The 17,297-nt window shown below is 45.8% G+C and overlaps 1 protein-coding gene and 1 long non-coding RNA gene across 2 annotated transcripts in view; one reads left to right on the forward strand and one right to left on the reverse strand.

The window, feature by feature from the left end:
* The window catches only part of LOC123505016, an 11,672-nt gene extending 9,085 nt beyond the window's left edge, over window positions 1–2,587 (forward strand). The window contains exons 2-3 of the long non-coding RNA XR_006675019.1: window positions 1,828–2,206; window positions 2,372–2,587. This is a non-coding gene — a long non-coding RNA (uncharacterized LOC123505016). The remainder of the gene's footprint in view (window positions 1–1,827; window positions 2,207–2,371) is intronic.
* Window positions 1,378–17,000, reverse strand: LOC123505015 (DNA mismatch repair protein Msh6-like). The gene is made up of 24 exons (XM_045256024.1): window positions 16,806–17,000; window positions 14,535–14,694; window positions 14,098–14,288; window positions 12,506–12,652; window positions 12,186–12,283; window positions 11,638–11,784; window positions 11,009–11,176; window positions 10,429–10,563; window positions 10,114–10,249; window positions 9,769–9,908; window positions 9,395–9,538; window positions 8,803–9,013; window positions 8,037–8,251; window positions 7,656–7,768; window positions 6,985–7,140; window positions 6,402–6,556; window positions 5,847–5,950; window positions 5,258–5,413; window positions 4,777–5,003; window positions 4,420–4,546; window positions 3,979–4,176; window positions 3,660–3,837; window positions 3,128–3,279; window positions 1,378–2,175 (listed from the first exon to the last, which is right to left on the reverse strand). Exons 1-24 carry the CDS (start codon window positions 16,909–16,911, stop codon window positions 1,885–1,887), a joined length of 3,855 nt encoding a protein of 1,284 aa, XP_045111959.1. The 5' UTR covers window positions 16,912–17,000; the 3' UTR covers window positions 1,378–1,884.
* Between the last annotated feature and the right edge of the window lie 297 nt (window positions 17,001–17,297).

Raw genomic sequence — 17,297 nt, forward strand, 5'->3', positions numbered from 1 at the left:
GCCTGGTGGCCAAGGACCGCCTGGACCGCCTCGATCTGTGAGGGCATTTATTGGCATCAATGAAGTGCATGCAGCGTTAAATACCTCTGTGGTATTTAACCCAGAATGGTGGCTGATGGTGGCGAGGAATGGCTCTCACTGGGTGCGAGGTGCCCGTGTGGGTGACCACTTCCTCCTGCCGGCAGAGAAAACGCTCCTTAAGAGCTGCTGGGTTGTCATCTTAGTAAACAAGATTTGGAAGCAAAAGCAAGAGCAACCATTGGCTGCATGCATGGCGTGGCTCGTGGTGCATCGTCACCAGGCGGAAGGCGCCTGCCTGGACTGCTGGTGTTGGTGCCACACAAGCCGGGCCGAGACGCGAGGACTGCTCACTGGAATAACGGAGTATTGTATTCAGCGGTGTCTTCCTCTAATCCCTCTGCTGCTGCTCCTGCCGTGTTCCCCTTAGGCATTTCAGAATCCCTAAGAATTTGATCAGGGAGCAAAATCTCTTAAGGCACGAGAGGCTCATACTGATGCAACAAGTCTCACACACACACACACACACACACTCGGAAGAATACTACATTAATTAATGGACTCCAGCGTCTGGGAGCTGGACGCGGCCACGAAAGTGAATACAAGTGAAATGACAAGGATGGGACGAGCCGTTGTTTGTGTGCGCGCTGAGTGTTTGTGGATCACTGCTTTCCATAGACCTGCCTTCAGACCGTGTCATATCGATGTCAGTCACAAATCTGAGAGGAGTTCCTGGTGTCTCGCTGCGCGGCGGTGGTCTGGCTGCCGCGGAGCCGCACGTCACGTGGGATCAATTGTACGGAGACAGACGGACGGACGGAAGCTGTCGCCGACCAAATATCCGCCAGCGGGGACGAGGGTAAACAGGGTCCATTGAGGCGGCTCGTGGCACCCTCCCCCCAACCTCGCCTTCCACGGCACCACCTCCCCTCCCCCTTCCCCTCTCCCCTCCGTCAACTCTGCTATACGCTGTCTTCCTCCCTTCCTCTCCCCCTTGCCTTTTGCATTGTTCCCAGAGCTGTTTGATCTATAATCTTTCCCTCTGTGTGTGTGTGTGTGTGTGTGTGTGTGTGTGTGTGTGTGTGTACAGAAACTACACAAGATGCTGTAGTGAGGCAAGGTACCGTGTAGATGCTGTAGTGAGGCAAAGTAGCGGTGATAAGGCTTGGTGTGTGGCTCAGGTGCAGTGCTGTAGTAGTAGTAGTAGTAGTAGTAGTAGTAGTAGTAGTAGTAGTAGTAGAGGTGACAGTAATTAGTGATGGCAGTAAAACCAGTGTACATACAACAAGACAAACGCACCAATCAACTGTACTGAGTTAACACCATTCAACACCATAAAGGAAAATATGAAACCAGAAATAGAGATGCTTAAAATTTTATTAGGTATTTCAGGAAAATGTCCAACACAATAAAGTAAAAAAATAACTTTAAATAACGAGATGATTGTGTAACCCACAACTCAAAAAAAAAAAAGTAAAGATCAAGTTTGTACTACTATATAGATACACATGTACGTATGTAGATTAGGAACACAGTGATGAGTATTTACAGTGATGGCACACACACACATCACACACACACAGGTGCACAACACCCAACACTGAGGAGGGGGTGAATGCAGCACTGTTTCCAAGTGAGGGTTCATGTCACAATCATTCTGAGAATATCCAAAACAACACATCTTTGAGCTCTCTCACTCCAGAACCCACTCTAGGATCAAGACTGAATGGTGACACACAATATTTCATCTTTACATCAAATAATCCTACACAAAATAAGGCTTTTACTGTATTTCTCTCCCACCTTCAGGAACATGGTGACAGCAGGACAGTTAGACTTCATTGGCCTGCCTTGCCTGCCTGCACCTCAATCCACACGCAGGGACTTGAGGGCCTCGGACAGAGTCTCCCTCAGCACGCCTGGCTTGGCCCCGACAGCACTGACCACCCTGGAGAACACTTGCTTCTTCAGGGTGATCATCTCCAACTCCCTCGCCTTCCCCCTCGCCTGCCGGATCACTGTCTCGGGCAGGCCAGCCAGACGAGCCACATTGAACCCATAAGACTTGGGACATGAGCCATCAGTGAACTTGTACAGGAAGGTGATGGTCTCCTGTGAGGGGTCATTGTCGTCCTCTCCACTCTCCACCATGCACGCCTGGGGAGGGAGGAACAAAGTCAGTGTTAAGGTACTGTTGGCTAGAGGCAGCTTGTAGTGGCAGGAGTGTAGAGGGCAAGAGCTGGTTCTAATAGTGTGTTTTAATGTTGTGTCAGCAGCTAAGGAGTCTTTCTTTATTCCTCAATGTTTGTGTAATGACACGATGGTCAAGCAAAGTCTTTATGTTCACGTGCAGGCAATGCCTCTCAGAAGGGCAACATTGAGTTTCCTGGACATGGATGGGATCCTGGACCAAGACAGATTCTGAGGAAGAGACAGGATCCACCTCAACCATGATGGGAACCAGAATGTCCAACAGGCAACTGGCTGAGAGCAAGGCAGGTGTGCTGCATAGAGACAGCCTGACAAGGAGGACCAGCAGAGTACGGCAGACACAGAGAGTTAACTAACCAGGCAAGTGAATGTTTGAAGATTGATTGTATAAATGAGAGAGGATGGGATGTGAGGAAATTTGATGATGTAAACAAGGAGCTCAGTGAGTGGAAGTTCAACGTAGTCGGACTTACAGACTCAGCTGAGAGATGATGTGTGAATGGAGGGATGTGAGCCTACACAGAGACACTTGGAAGAGGACTGAAAGGACTGAAAGGAGATTGATGTGGGGAGGTGTAAAAGCAGAGAAAGTAGAATGTAGGAATGAGTGTGGTAAAATAGAGATGATGGTGGTGGTGGTAGTGTATATAACTGTTATTGGAGAAAGAGCTGATAAGGAGAATAGGAGGAAGTATGTCTAATACTTAAAGAATTGAGAGAGAGCATAGGGGAGGAAACAGTGCTTGTAATAGGAGACATGAATGCACACAGAATCACTTGCTGAACAGGAGATTATTATTGTACAATTATGAACCACTACTAAGCCAACTCCCAGCAACCTTATGGGAGTGTGTATTGTGTTTGGGTCACAGTGTCTGTCCTCCAGCTTCTGCCTTACCATGTGACCACAGGAGACATTGTGGTTGTCAGTGAAGTGGTCTACCAGCGCATGGTAATGTGTGGAGAACAGCGTCCGGCAGCCACGGATAGCCAGGGCATCCACCACCCCAGAAGCAATGGCAGTGCCGTCGTAGGTGGCCGTGCCTCGTCCTGAAGGTAAAATTGCCTCATCAAAGTATTCCACACAGCATGATGTCTTAACACAATTATTCATTAGGGAATGCAACCATACTGTGTATGTGAGCCCTGTGAGAGGATTGTAATGGCTCTCCTGACTGTCTGCACTCTTCCATCAGTCACTCATTTATTCCATCCTTGATGCGTGTGCACACACACATACACACACTGACTTTACTTGCTCCTCTCTGGTATTGTAATGGTTACAATTACCAGTCAACTTCACTTAACAACGGAACAAAATAATGGTTCATAAACATTTTTACCAGGTTTAAGAAATCACTCCTGATTCACACCAAGGCCTGAACCACAGAGTAAATCCTCCCACACTGTACCCACCACCCAGCACTCACCCAGCTCATCCACCAGCACCAAGGAGTGGTGTGTGGCATGCTGCAGAATGGAGGAGGTCTCGGCCAGCTCCACAAAGAAGGTGGACTCCCCCGCCATGATGCGGTCCGAGGCCCCCACGCGGGTGAACACTCGATCCACGGGTGTAAGGCGGCAGGCTTCAGCGGGGACATAGGAGCCCTGACGCAGAGCAAGGTAAGGCTCAGTTAAAGTTTCAGTTTTGTGGCATAGTTGTAAAAAACAAAGATCCTGTTATGAAAGTTAACACTAAAAGAATTTCAGCACTGTCCAGCCAGAGCTACAGCACCAAGCAGCACCCACCAGCTGTGCCAGGAGACAGATGAGTGCCGTCTGCCTCATCAGGGTGGACTTGCCTCCCATGTTTGGCCCCGTTATCAGCACCAGTGGACGGTGGGCATCCTCCGCTGGCCCTCCCACCACCACGTCGTTGGGGATGAACTTATCTGCCATGGTGGACAGCAGGCACGGGTGCAGGCCGTTGCGGATCTCAAGGAATGGCTGGGATGTGGCAGGAAGAATTACTACAGTTATCATATTAAGAATTCCTAACCTTAATAATTTTGTTAACTATCTGATGCATTTTTCTTAAGAACTTCCTCAAGGGGATCATCTTTGTTATTATAATGTTGGTAAACCACTCTCAGAACCTCTTTTGTCTTCTCAATAACTCCAGGTTTTATTTCATCTCTATCACGTTAAGTTTTCTACCTCAGCTGTGACAAGTACAAGCAGACTGCCTACCTGAACACCATCCTGAGGACTGATCACCTCAGGCTGCACAGTCTCTGCCCCACGGGAGAACACTGTGAGTGAGCAGAGCACGTCCAGTGTAGCCACACACTGTAGAGCAGCTTCCCATTGCTTCTGGCTGAAAACATACTAAGGATTAATTCTCAGCTTGAACCTCACTCATATTAGAACAATGACTTAAGAAGTCAGTCCAAGCTGACATGACTTAACCAGCAATGACTATCGACTCTTAACCAGCAACATGCAATCAACTTTTAAGTTTTCATCTACCACTGGCAATTACCACTAACCACTGCAGCAGCAACACAAAACAAGGAATCAGTATGTGGATGCGTGTGTATCCCTTACTGTTGGTCAAACTGGTTGAATATCCTGCGAGCAATGTCACTGAGCGAGGTGTTACGCTGCTCCTCCCCGGCAATCATGTCAGCCAGCAACTCCCGGGTGGTGGAGGTCCAGAAGCGGCGGTGACCCTTGCGCTGACTCACCAGCTCGTAGTCATCCCCAGCACGGCGGGAGGCGTGCTCCGGTACCTCAAGCTGGTAGCGCTTCTTGTCATTGCCCCAGTACACCACCTGCAGGGAAGGAGACCAGGCTGTGTCATATCCTGCAAGATGTATCATTAATACAAGTACATGAATGACACACATCAGCAAGACAATCTGCCACACCTGCCTACTGCAATCAGCTTTATCTGTGACAAATATGATTTAGCCAAATCAAAATGTCAATATCCCTACATCCACAATACTGATGCCAGAGAGAGATGCAGTAATTTTGCTTGAAATTATTCGCGCGCATATGCACACGCGCGCACACACACACACACCTTTGTGCCGAAATGTTTGCACTGTTCCTTGAGATATTCTGCTAGACTCTTCTTGGTGGAGTCAATCTGCTGCACTGCCTCATCATACTCTGCGTCCACACCGGCTCGCGGCACAATCTTGCCTTCCTTCTGTGCCTCAGCCTGGTCAAAAGCATTCTGGGGACAAACACAGGCACTCTTAAGTCATCACTGGTCCGATGGTTCAAGCTTCCACTGCTTCCCAACCTAATGGATCCTGACCCAGAGATGCTTGGGAGTTTTAAGGCTCTGTATGGCCAGTGTCATTCTCTTGCCAAGCTATCAAGACACCATTGGTACCACTCCTGTGGAAATGCTGTATCAAAAGAAAAAAATGAATTGAGAGAATTGAGGTTGTCTAGGATTTGTGAGATATATGAGGCGACGTGAAAAACTGAGAGCAATTCACTACAGGAAGGAAAATAACACAAACTGATACAGAACTCATCCAGGTATTCAAGAATTAAGACTCAAGCTGGATAACAATTTTTTTTCAGAATGGAACCGTCCAAGCACAGGTTATCAATCAAACTACAAAATTATGTAACAAAAGTACACACACACAACTCACATCAAAGAAGGCGAGGGGTTCCTCCAGAAGGGGGAAGGTGCCGTCATCGTCCGTGGTGGTGACACAGTTCCTCAGCAGACTGGAGGTGAGCGACTCCCTCAAACCTGCACAGAGCCACACACTGCTACACCAAACACTCCACATTGCCATCATGCACACACACTGATTGCCAAAGGAACTAAACACAATGCATGGCTACATCTTTGACTTCCTTAAAACTGTGACATTCTTACAAATGTTAATTCAATACTGCATCATTACACTGAAACTTACTAATTGAAACCAATTTTGTGAAAATAAAAAATAGCAAGAAGTGTAAAGCTATACTGTCACATACAGCATGAACCATCTTAAAAAATAACAGTAGAAAACACACACAGACACATTACACATGACACAGACACACACACACACACACACACACACACACACACACACACACAGACACACAGACACACACACACACAGACACACACACACACACACAGACACACACACACACACAGACACACTATTCTCTCTCTAACACAGACACACACACACAAACACACACACCTTTGAACTTCTTGACAATCTGCATGCAGGTTTTGAACCCCTTAAGGGCCATCAGGAAGCCTTCCACCTTCTTTTTGTTGTACTTGATCTCCTCGAAGTAGATGGCACGGGTCTCTGGGTGACTGGACTGCCGGCTCAGCCCATGTGTGTGAACTCTGCATGGAGAGGCAAAAATGACACATAATACACAACTAATTATTTATTACACTTATCATTTTTTATCTCCTGTACTACATTTTACATTCCCTATCTGATCCCCTTTGAAGCCTCCATCACATTTAAGAATCTCCATACATACACATACAGGTTCTCTTATTCCATCACATTTTTCTTTTCTTCCATTAGTCTATTTCCAGTCTTTTTCCATATGCTCTTGTAATTCTCTTTTTCATCTCCCTCATTAAACCCACTTCAGAACTTCATATAAATCTTTGGGAGTGCTTTCAGAATCCCCAGGCTGGTGTTATAGCCCTGTTGCACTCCACATCACACCTTGCTGACATCCAAGTCCCTCACATCATCAACTGTGTGGCTTGCATGTTACCTTACCAACACCACACTAGTCAAGGAACTCAGCACTTACTTGGCCAACATCCTCTCCAAGTCAGGCAGGGTCTTGAGAAGCAGAATGACCTCATCCATCAGGCCAAGGTTACTGCGCAGGTCAGCAATGGCATCAAGCCGGCGCTGGATGGCTGCTGGGCTGCACAGAGGGGCACACATCCAGCTCCTCAGCAACCTGAAGGTGTGTGTGTGTATGTGTATTTGGGCCATAAATGTGTCTTCTATCCTCAGCATCCTACAAAATTACCACTGCACTTAACAACCTTCAGTTCCCATTTAGCTCACAACTGCACAGAAGCTACTTGGACCGAAGATATTCACTCTTCTTGGATAATTTTCCTTGTCTCTTTACATCTAACAACTCTTTGTATGAAAACAAGCATCACTCCAAGAGCCATTTGCACACCTCTAAAACTGAGAGCCACTGAGAGCTGAAAGGTGGCTAGTCTAGTGCCTAGTACTGTGACTCTGTGAAGCAAAAATGTGACAGGAACACGTTATACAACCACACAAATCATCAGGTGCAACAAGACAGTGGGATTGCAGACAGGCCTACAGTGACTCGGCTCCTCAGGTTTGTAAAGACAAAAAATAAAAAAATAAATGAGCACAGTGTGCCTTTTCACTCCATGTCCCCAACAGGTAGCTGTTCAGAACACTCCTATCAAGACACCACTCCCTGCGACCCACCTCTTGCCGAAGGGTGTGGAGCAATGGTCCAGCTGCTCCACCAGTGTACCCTCTGTGCCGCCGCCAATGTTCCTGAACACCTCCAGGTTGTGCAGTGTTGTGCCGTCCAGCACCTGCACACACCAGAGAGAATATAAGAGGTTCTTCTCAGAAGCTGGGCTGTTGTGCTCAATTAGTACAAAACAAATTATCATTAATATAATGTGTAAGAAAGACAGAAGAGATAGAAGGAATCAAGTCAAAAGAATAAAAATGTACTTAGAAGTGCTAAGGTACAGAATATGCATTAAAAGTTTGCATTCTAAAAACATAATGATCCCACAGCCTTTCACTTTCATCTAACTCTCCCACCAACCTGGCCACCACCGCCGCCACACCCACCATGTGATGCCTGCCGGTAATGAAGGCTGGGATGGACGCCTTGGAGTCGGTCTGGCCGGCCATGTTGACAATGTCTGGGGGCTGGTACTCCTCAAACTTGCGTCGTGTGAGCAGCTGTTCGTCCAGACGGCACTGCATGAGGTACCAGGTGAGGGCACCCATGGCAGACAGTGCTAGCTCCTTGCCTTCCTGTGGTGTCTTGCCCAATGAGTCACCTGCCAGTAAAGGAAGAATATTAATCAAAGAAAGTTAAGAGAGAGCAGAAGTGTCTCAAACAAAAAACTAATTGTAATTTGTACCTGAAAGTTGTGATGTAGCCATAACTTCCTGAACAAAGTGTGTAGACTTCTTAAGATACTGATGTAGTTACTGTATGTCTCTACTGACCTTAGTAAAGTCTCTTCAGTGTCTGACAGCTAGAGTTTCTTTTGGCAACATACCAATTAAACAGTCATAAATAACATGCCAGAAAACTTATCTCCAGGCTTCAATTTTGCAACCCTTTCACAATCACTTCCATTAATCCATTCAGTACTGGGACACATTTTTACCTTGAGATTTGTGTAAGATTAGACCATTTTATTGACACTGAAAAGGTCTATGGAGGTCAGAAGATTAATGGCCAGAATCTTCACTATTCTAATCCCCCACATGAGTTTCTGAAGCTGTACAAAATCTCCAAATAGTAACCAGAATGAATATGGAAGCAAGTCATGGTACTGAAGGGGTTAATTCCTTACACACCAGCATGTAACAAGTGCCCTACCTTCATCCATCATGTCCTTCAGTGCTTTGGGCCACTGGGTGTCAGCCTCTCCCTCTCTCTTGAAGTAAGGTCCCTCCAGCAGGAAGTTAAGGGTCTTTGAGGCTGTCCAAAACTCTTTCTCAGGCACCAGCACCTCCCTCAAGTTGTGAGGCACCAAGGCACTCACTATCTGCTTGGTCTTGGCTCCGACACGGCTGCGTTCTGTCAGGATCTGAGGAGGCCAGGAGTGACTTACTGACTTGTAGGGCATGACAAAACAAGGCACTGCAACATCACTGAAGAGGGAGAAACAAACAACAGGGAAAAAAGTAAAGAGAAAAATGTACTACATAAAAACAAAAAAATAAGCAAAAAAATTCTTAAAAAACTTAAATGACAAAAAAATTAAATAAGTGCAATTAAAAATCAAGCTGAGAGAGAGAGAGAGAGAGAGAGAGAGAGAGAGAGAGAGAGAGAGAGAGAGAGAGAGAGAGAGAGAGAGAGAGAGAGAGAGAGAGAGAGAGAGAGATATGCCAACAGGTGAAAATAGCAGATTAGCAGATTCCTTCCACTGTGGTAGGCAGGGCAGGTGTGTGTGTGTGTGTGTGTGTACCTGAGCCACAGGATAGTGTGCCAGGAGGGTGCGCAGTCTAGAGGTGTGGCAGTCGTCCACAAACTGGCCCAGGTGAAAGATGCCAACACTGGTGTCCACAAAGGCCACACCGTACTCACTGAGTTCACTGCTGTTCTTCGCTGGCTGAAACACAAATAGTAATAATATCATTAATAACACATCCTCCTCAATTCATTTATCACAAGGAGACATTAGTCAATAAATACAACACCAACAGACTAACATGACAAATTTTTCCACATGATTTTGTCCCTCATAATCTCTAAAAACAATCAATAAAAACTAAAACTATAAGTAAAAAAATGTACACTTTTCTTGGCTTGTTTTGTACTCTATTCCCTGCCACAACTCACCCTCTCAGCCAGCGCCAGGAGGTGTGATGTGCTGGCCTCAGACTCCTCGCCATCCACTGAGCCATACACACGTGTGGCCCGGCTGGTCATCTGACAAATCTCCCGTTTCACCACACGGTCAAACTTGCTGGGCCGGGCCACTGCAAGTTGGAGGGCTTGAATTAACAGACTTACAGAACAATAACATCATCCACACAGCTCTAAATGAACCCAACACTGCACCTCACCATAACTGAGCTGAATTCTACCACACTTTCAATTACATAAACCAAGGCATGTCCAGAGGGCAAATCAATGTTGCACCTGCCAATCCCCATCATTATCAACACCTTGCCTGGCACTTACTGCTCTTGCACCTCTTCTCCATCATCTCTGGCGTCTCAGTCTGCTCAATGCGGGCCACCTTGTACCCCTTCTCAATGAGTGCTGTGGAGTAGCGGCTGTATGCCACCTCAGGGAACCCACTGTGTGCTTTCTCCCCCTGTGGAACCAAACTAACAATAACAACTCTCCTTACACAAAAAGCCATTTCCTACATGCCATATGACAGCTGAGAAAGTGGGCATAAACATTTTTCCTTTGAGATCAGATGAATTTTCTGACTCACTCTTCATCTATTAAGAGCAATGCCTATCCATTATTACAACTTGTGTCCCTTACCTTCATCATGATGAGTCCCAGTTCCTGCACACCCAGCACAGCATCCATGTGGAACAGCTCATAGAACTTGCCCATCTTGAAGAACAGCACTGTGTCGTAATGGTGGGACTTCAGCTCCCACCACTGACGCATCCCCTGCAACACACCACTCTCTTATCCGATGCGGCTCCCACAGCCTCCTCCTTATCTGTAGTGTACCCAAGACTCCTATCTACATATTTCCCTTTGCTCCTCCTCATTCCCAAGTCTACCACAATCCTACTATTCCCTTCTGCTTCCTATCATCTTCAGATTTCTCACAATTTTTCTCCATCTGTAATTCCCCAAGCTTCTCTCCATTTCTCAAGCCCTCCTCTATCCTCTACACTTCTTATCACCCCCAGACTTCTCACAGCTTCTCTCCATCTCTAGTTCCCCAGGCTCCTCTCTCAAGTTTTTCCATTTCTCAAGCTCTCCTCTCTCTCAAACTTTCTCCACCTATCACATTTCATCCCTAGTATTTCCCAGCCTCCTCAAGTCTTCTCCCCACCTATAGCATTTACTCCCCCAGGCTCCTCTCTTCCTCTCCCTGGGGCCTTACCGGAGTCTGCTGTGCCAAGAAAGAATCAGGGATGTACAGTGTGCGAGGGTCATATTCAGGGTGGTCAGGTCGCCGCCTCTCTCGGTCCATGATGTTCTTGGGCTGCAGCCATGGCTCTTTCATGAATGGCCAGTCCTCCTCCTGCCCGGCTGGCTTGGCTGGTGGCGCCTTACAGGGACAGAAGGAAAGGATGAGTTTGTTGTAAGGCAAGACACATTAAGAATAGATAAAAACATGGACAAAGGAGGAATACAGGGCAGGAATGAAGAATAAAGAAATAAGGAAGGAAGGAAAGAATGTAGAAAATAGGAAATGAGAGAAGAGGAAGAAAAGTTGAAATCAGTACAATAAATCAATCAGAAGGAAAGGCTTGTAAAAAAAAAAAATGCTTATGAGGATGAGTTTGTTGTTAAGACAAGACACACCACGAAGACATAAAGAAGAAAAAAAAATGTATGAAGGAGGAATAAGGGGCACAAATAAAGAACAGAGAAATAAGGAAGTAAAGTGAATAAAAATTAAGAAGGAAGGAAAAAAAATGAGAAGAAATTAAACAGGCACAAAAATCACTATAATCCTAAAGGCAGTGTTCAGCAGAGTAAGACAACACACACAGAAGCACACCTCACCTCCTTGGCAGCAAAGACAGCCAGCTTCGCCTTCACCCCGCTGGACACCTTGGAGGAGGGAGAGGAGGCGCTGCGAGGCGAGGAGAGGGAGGAGTTCAGGTTGCGAGTCTTGAGGGGTTCAGCTTTCCTACGCTTGGTTTGGGGTTCCTGCAAGCACAAAGATAATGATTCAGTTACCTAGAACCAACCAACACACACACACACACACACACACACACACACACACACACACACACACACACACACACACTCTCTCTCTCTCTTCTAATATTCTCAGTAAATAAAGTAGTGATGGTGTTACGATGACAGTGAAAAGGTAAGTGTTGCTACAATAATGGCCAGAGTTGACACAAGATCATAAAGCAGTAATAGACTGCAAGTTGGTGACAGAACTGATCCTTAGGTGAGTTTTCTTGGCCCACTATTCTTCACCAAAAAATAAATATATAAATAAATAAATAAACAAGTAAAGTAAAGTAAAGTAAAAGTAAAATAAAATAAAACAAAATAAATGAAATACAAAAAAGATGTGACCAAAAGTGACTTACCTTGACCGGCGAATCCACTTCCAACTCACTCTCTGGCTCAGACACCTGTGCCTCATCCACCCCGGAGCTGGCCGAGTCGTCGCTCTCCCCGGACTCATCTTGGGGGCAATGGTGAGAGACTGGTCACTATAACATAACACTGCGATATAATGTAATGAGTGTTTTCAATGCACAACAGGGTCATTAGTTACAGAGTGTGTGTGTGTGTGTGTGTGTGTGTGTGTGTGTGTGTGTGTGTGTGTGTGTGTGTGTGTGTGTGTGTGTGTGTGTGTGTGTGTGTGTGTGTGTGCGTGTGTGTTTAGCTCTGTCCGCCAGCTCACCCGGCGGTTTGTAGTCGTCCTCTGACTCGCTGTCTGAGTGGAGGATAATTCTGCGTCGCTTGGGCTTGGGCTCCCCCTTAGATGGCTGGCTGCTGTGACCGTTCTTTGTGCCACTCACCGCCACGTTCTCCTTGCTCTTGTCACTGTCTGAAGGGTGCAACGAGAATGTCACTCATGTATGTCACTCATCTTCACTTCACTCTACTAAAAGGTGTTAAATCCTTCACTACCCAGGTGCAGTTTCATATTCTGGTTACTATTTGGTGATTTTACACAGCTTCAGAAACTTATGTGGAGATTAAAATAGTGAAGACTCTGGCCATTAATCTTCTGACCACCATAGACCCTTCCTAATGTCAATAAAATAATCTAATCACAGACAAAACTCAAGGTAAAAATGTACCCAGTATTGAAGGGGTTAAGATGAGAACATGATCAAAGTGGAACAAGTTACTAATAAGAGACCAAATGAGAAAATACACACACACACACACACACACACACACACACACACACACACACACACACACACACACACACACACACACACACACACACTGCGTAGTGTAGTGGTTAGCACGCTCGACTCACAATCGAGAGGCCCGGGTTCGAGTCCCAGAAAGCGGCGAGGCAAATGGGCAAGCCTCTTAATGTTTGGCCCCTGTTCACCTAGCAGTAAATAGGTATGGGATGTAACTCGAGGGGTTGTGGCCTCGCTTTCCCGGTGTGTGTTGTGTGTGATGTGGTCTCAGTCCTACCCGAAGACTGGTCTATGAGCTCTGAGCTTGCTCCGTAATGGGGAAGACTGGCTGGATGACCAGCAGGCGATCGAGGTGAATTACACACACACACACACACACACACACACACACACACACACACACACACACACACACACACACACACACACAAAGAACATATGAATTAAAAAGAATAAGTCAGAAAGAGAGGTACACATGAAACAATATCTACATAAATTGAGATTCTGTAGCCATTCAGATCAAAAAAAAAAAAGAGGAGGATAATGAAGTATAGTCTAAATGAGGGAACAAAATACAAGAGACCAAACTAAGAGCAAAGATACATCCATACTAAAACTATATACCACTAAACAACTAAAAATAAGAGTGCACACATACACAACACATATACATACATACACACACACACACCTGCCTCCCTCTCTCCCTCTCTCTCTCTCTCTCTCTCTCTGGTCCGTATTCTCAAACCTTTCTGTACTTGACACTCAATATTTCAGGAGGGTTTAATTAAAATTTACACAAGTCTTTTAGGGTATCTTTACAGTTCTAGAGGCAGAGTGACAAGATTTCTACCCTAATAACTGGAGAAACACTCTTGAAAACCCTGCTAATCATCTCTGTGGCCTTGGAAAATGCTTGTGGTGAGAGGGCAGAGCGTTTTTTAAGATGGTTTTACAGTTTTAGAGGCTGAGTGACAAGATTTCTATCCTGATAACTGCAGAAACATTCTTGAAAGCCCCACTAATCATCTGTGTGGCCTTGGAAAATAGTTGTGGTGAGAGAGCTAAGCATTTCTAAATATGGGCCACTCTCTCTCTCAAATACACATACCATTCTCCACCTCTTCCATGGCCTCCAGCAAGTCCTCATCATCGGAAGGCAACATGTCCACCAGCAGCACTGACCGGTCTTCCCTAGGCAGCTTCTCCGCCTCCCCTGCATCCTTTACTGCCTCCACCCACGTAGCGTCACGGTAGGAGGGCACGCCTGTCTCACCCGCTGGTCCATAAAGCTTCACCAGGCTGTCAGTGGGGAGAGGAGAGAAGAGGAGAGGAAAGGAGAGAAAAGAAGATTGTAAGAGAGGAGCAATGAGCACGCCACCCTCAGTATCAGTTATGAGCAGCAAAATATAAAAAATAAAGCCATCCAATACTTCTGAGCCTAATAACACAACCCACAGTCACAGCCTCACATAAGACACCACACCAACCCACCCCACAGTCCACCACCACACCCAACCCACAGTCCCCAACAGCATCCCCACTCACCCATCCTTCACCCAGCCGCGTGTGGGGGGCCTATCAAAGAACTGTACGTGGATCTGGTTGCGGCGCATGAAGGTGTTCTCCCCGGGACTGTTGCACACCAGCGCCGGCCACCACGGATGACCCTCCAGCTTGGCCCATACCAGGTCCATCAACTGGAACTCTGTGGAAAGGAAGCTGTAATAGAGGGAGGGGAAGGGAGGGGAGGGAGGGGGGGGAGGAGAAGGGAAGGGAAGGGAGGAAAGAAAGAAAGAAAGAAAGAAAGAAAGAAAAAAAGAAAGAAAGAAAGAAAGGGGAGGGGAGGGGAAGGGAAGGGAAGGGAAGGGAAGAAAGAAGGAAAGGAAGGAAGGAAGGAAGGAAGGAAGGAAGGAAGGAAGGAAGGAAGGAAGGAAGGAAGGAAGGAAGGAAGGAAGGAAGGAAGGAAGGAAGGAAGAGGTTTATAGATGGTTTGCCAGTATGCCAGTTTGCTGATACCGTCTATAAAGCTAAGTGCACTTAACAGACATACACAGATACAAATAATTTCAGCCAAAGGTAACTTCGGCCCTGTACAGTGCTCCAGCTTGATGGGGGTGTCTCTTACCACAGTCTTCATTTCTCTTTCCTTTAAGTAGTCCTTCACCCATTCAAAAGATATTTTCTTGTATTCCTCTTATGTGTTCTATTTTCTAAGTCTTTTATGTGATACTCTGTCAAAAGCCTTTCTAATATTCAAATACACTGTGTAGACTCATCCATCTCTTCCTTGTACCTCATCTTGTATAAAAACTTAGTAAATTTGTTATACATGATCTTTCTTTTCTGAAATCAAATTATCAGTTATTGTAATTTAATTTTCCTCCAGATATTCCAACCAATTTTCCTTAATTACAATTTTGCAGAGCTTTCCCACAACACTAGTCAGTGACACTTCGCCTATAATTTCAGAGCTCAGGTCTTTTTTCCTCCTTTATACATAGGCACTACATTTGCTGTTTTCCATTCCCTTAATACTTTCCCTTCCATCAAAGAGCTGTTGATCACATTCAAAATTGGTTCCGCCAGCTGTTCTCTACATTCTCTCAGTGTCCATCCTGACACTCCATCTGGGCCCATTGCTTTTCTAACCTCCACCTAAACTATCCTAACCTTACCTAACCTAAATTAACCTTACCACAAACACTTACCCAGCCTAACCAAAATACAAACACTAACCAAAAATACCAGAAACCAAACCACTGTGGACTTAGATTCTGCAGGTTAGTGTTTGCATTTTGGTTAGGATGGGTTAGTGTTCGTGGTAAGGTTAGGTTAGGTTAGGATCATTTAGGACATAGCCCCCCAGCTAACAGTTTATGTTAGGTTAGGGTAATTTCAGCAAAAATTATCCATGAATTTTTAAATTCATAATTTTTTCTGGTAAGGTCAGGTTAGGTTAGGTAAAGTTAGGATAGTTTAGGGGGGTCTTGGGGGCGCAGTTCCCCAGCTAGCATGTTATTATGTTACGTTAGGCTAATTTCAGCAAAAATTATCCATGAATTTTTACATTTTCCAAATTTTTCCTTATAAAAAACAGCTGTTTTTGTCCTTAAATTTTTTTTTTTTTTCGGATCGCCATATCTCACCTCTTTTGGCTCCCCCCCTGAAACCCCTGATTCCCCACAATCCCCTAAGCTTGTTGGGGCAGGTTGGAGGGAGGGATGGAGGAAAAGGGGGGAGGTCCTATTCTGTATTTTTACCAGTACCTTAATTCATAATATAACATTTGGACTGCCGCGGTTATGCCATTTCTTTAAGCAGTGCCAATACATTTTTATCATTTCGGGCACATCAACTCAGCCCTCAGCCACAAGTCGATCCGCCCTACCTTGACGTGGGGGCAGCGGTACAGGGGGCAGAGTGGCCTGAATGTAAATCCTTGAGAGGCACATTGAGTCGACAATTACGTGGTAATCATACATGATAAGAGATTGTACGAGTTAATTAAAGTCCACCACTTACTAACACAAGCTATGCACCACCTGGTTGTCATTAGCCTTGCATCACCACATACAAACTACTGAACCACTTCCTATCCTGCTGGTGACCTAGGCGGCGCGAAGACTCCCATCACTCACTCACCAATCATTCACTAACCACTATTAATACTAATCAATACTCCACCACAAAGCTTCCTGGTGACATTTCCTCGCTTACTGCCGATACCCAGCGTGGAGGCAGGGGAGGGTGATGGTGACAGGGCGAGTGGTGAGGTGGCGCGGCAGTGGGTGGGCAGCCATGCATTCCTTCACTCACCTTTCCCTCTCAGCTTCACGTTCCCCTTTGGTGACCCTTGCTCCTTGGTCTTGCCCGGCCCCGGGGACTTGGTGAAGAATGAGGATATGGACATTTGCTTAGCCATGGCCTCTGTAAAAATGTCAATATTCGCACCAAAACAAAGATCTACTACACCGCATCCACCACAGCCGCCACACAGCCCTCCGTCTCGCCTTCCCGCCACCAGAGACCGCGGGGTTAATTTCTTATTACTCTTCTTGTTTTCATTCATTATTCACTTTTCCTCTTGCAGTTTGGTTTAAATTATATACAAAAGTTTTTCGTCATTAAAACTAAGCCGAAAAACCTGTACAAAGTTTTATATTAAGTTTTGAGGAAATGAGAACGCCCCGATGCATTAACCGCGATACTCAAGTTAATGGTTATGGTTTCACTGATCGAAATGTAATAAAGAAAAGTAGATAGAACCTTTTTTTCGTTATTCAGACTAAACCAAAATAATATCTCTAG

This window comes from Portunus trituberculatus, chromosome 17 (genome assembly GCF_017591435.1).
Source record: "Portunus trituberculatus isolate SZX2019 chromosome 17, ASM1759143v1, whole genome shotgun sequence".
In the NCBI taxonomy this organism is placed as follows: Eukaryota; Metazoa; Arthropoda; class Malacostraca; order Decapoda; family Portunidae; genus Portunus; species Portunus trituberculatus.